Raw genomic sequence first — 1,719 nt, 5'->3', positions numbered from 1 at the left:
TAAAACAATTTACAGGCCTAATAATGTTTGAACTTTTACACAACTTGAACTTGAACACAATTTGATCTCTTGTGTAATACGTTAACTGTGTTTTAAGGAAATAAGTGCTATTTTTTAGTCATTACACTGGTATCGTCAAATACTTAAACTCAAAGTATCGATATCGGTATCAGAACTGAAAAAGCTGAATCGGTGCATCTCTAATCGTGGCACCCCTGACCATTGTTTGAACTGTACAAACAAACTTGGTCAAAATCTCACTTCTGATCTGAGAAGGATGTGAAACCAAAACACACATTGCCCAGCGTTACCAAATAAAGAAACCATGGCAACGTATTATTGATTTATATTCATAAGTTATCAGTAAAAATAAGTAAAATAGCAAAAATAATTGATTCACTTTTATGCTTCAGTTTTCACCTGCTTGTATCAATGGTGGAGTCATTTCTTTGTTTGGAAAAGGTATTAAATGGTAAATGGTGACATTTTTATGCAGCATTTCCCACCTTTAATCCACTCAAAGCAGTTTACAACAAGGAACCACTCTCCCATTCACACACACACTCATACACCAATGTTGTACCAGACAACTAATCTATCTATCTATCTACACGGAGACAAGCAGCTCACAGTAAGAATATAATGTGTTTTGTTTTCAGTTTTTTTGCCTTAGAGGACATATATATTTAATGTCATACCGTGGAAGTAAGTCATTTTAAACAGGTACTTACTACTTTTACCGAAGTACTTAACATTTGCCCTTGTGTCTGTACTTTTAATTAAGTAACAAAATTGAGTATTTTATCCTCCATTGCTAGTATCTAGAAGGTACTACTGTTACTACATTGTTGATTGTGAAATGAGCCATAGTTATGAATCACAAATTGAATCAGAACATGATTATATAACTTGTTCATTTCAAGTTGCCTTCACAGACATTGCATCACTGTTGTTTTAGTGTGTTTACCCGTTGCCTAGGAACCGCTAAAACCACCAATCACATGTCACCTTCAAAAACAACCTAAACTTTATTTCCTAGAGAAGGCTTTTTCGTCAACTGTGAAGTTTTTTTTCCTTAAAACTTTCCACTGAGTTTCAGAACGATGAGAAATTAGGACGGCCACTAATGGCGATCAACAATTTCAAACTAAATCCCTGTTTTGAATGGGGAAAAGTCTTTGACATGTTGAAACCCATGAATACTATTATCTAATATCTTAACTTTTAGCTACTTATAATTATAATTGCTCACCACCTTAGACTCCTCTGTGATGTTGTTCATTATGCACAAATATGGTAAAACACACATCATCATTAAGGATGGAGACTGGCTTTGACCACAATCCTGCGCATTAGGTTCTCATTTTTATACTTATATTTATACATTCACTTGTTTTTTGTTTGGATAGACCTGTTAGATACATAAATACAAACAAACTTATCACTCTATCTAGATCCTGGATACTTACTCTGTAGTTTGAGAAGGGAGGGTTCAGTGCTATGCCAAGTTCAAGTATCTTAATCACATGAACCATTGAAGCAGTATAGTTTGTTTATCAAGGGTTAAATGTTCTTGTGGTGATCGTGCTCTGTTGGTATGAAGTGTAGCAACATTAATTTTGATGTCTCTTCACTGGCTGCTCCTCTGTGTGTTTTGGGTGGTGCTTTGAGTGAACAATACTGGATTGTCTTACTGCATTTTGTCCATCAGCTTCTGTT

General features: G+C 34.9%; 1 protein-coding gene across 1 annotated transcript in view; it reads right to left on the bottom strand.

The window, feature by feature from the left end:
• The window catches only part of mlh1 (mutL homolog 1, colon cancer, nonpolyposis type 2 (E. coli)), a 3,239-nt gene extending 1,957 nt beyond the window's left edge, over window positions 1–1,282 (bottom strand). The window contains exon 1 of the mRNA XM_055162955.1: window positions 1,253–1,282. Coding sequence (XP_055018930.1) covers window positions 1,253–1,282 — 30 coding nt within the window. The remainder of the gene's footprint in view (window positions 1–1,252) is intronic.
• Between the last annotated feature and the right edge of the window lie 437 nt (window positions 1,283–1,719).

The sequence above is a fragment of the Boleophthalmus pectinirostris genome, unplaced genomic scaffold (assembly GCF_026225935.1).
Source record: "Boleophthalmus pectinirostris isolate CB_2022bp ecotype Guang Dong unplaced genomic scaffold, ASM2622593v1 HiC_scaffold_5, whole genome shotgun sequence".
Classification (NCBI taxonomy): domain Eukaryota; kingdom Metazoa; phylum Chordata; class Actinopteri; order Gobiiformes; family Gobiidae; genus Boleophthalmus; species Boleophthalmus pectinirostris.
Note: the sequence above shows the minus strand (reverse complement) of the source record. Positions and strands in the feature narration are given on the sequence as shown.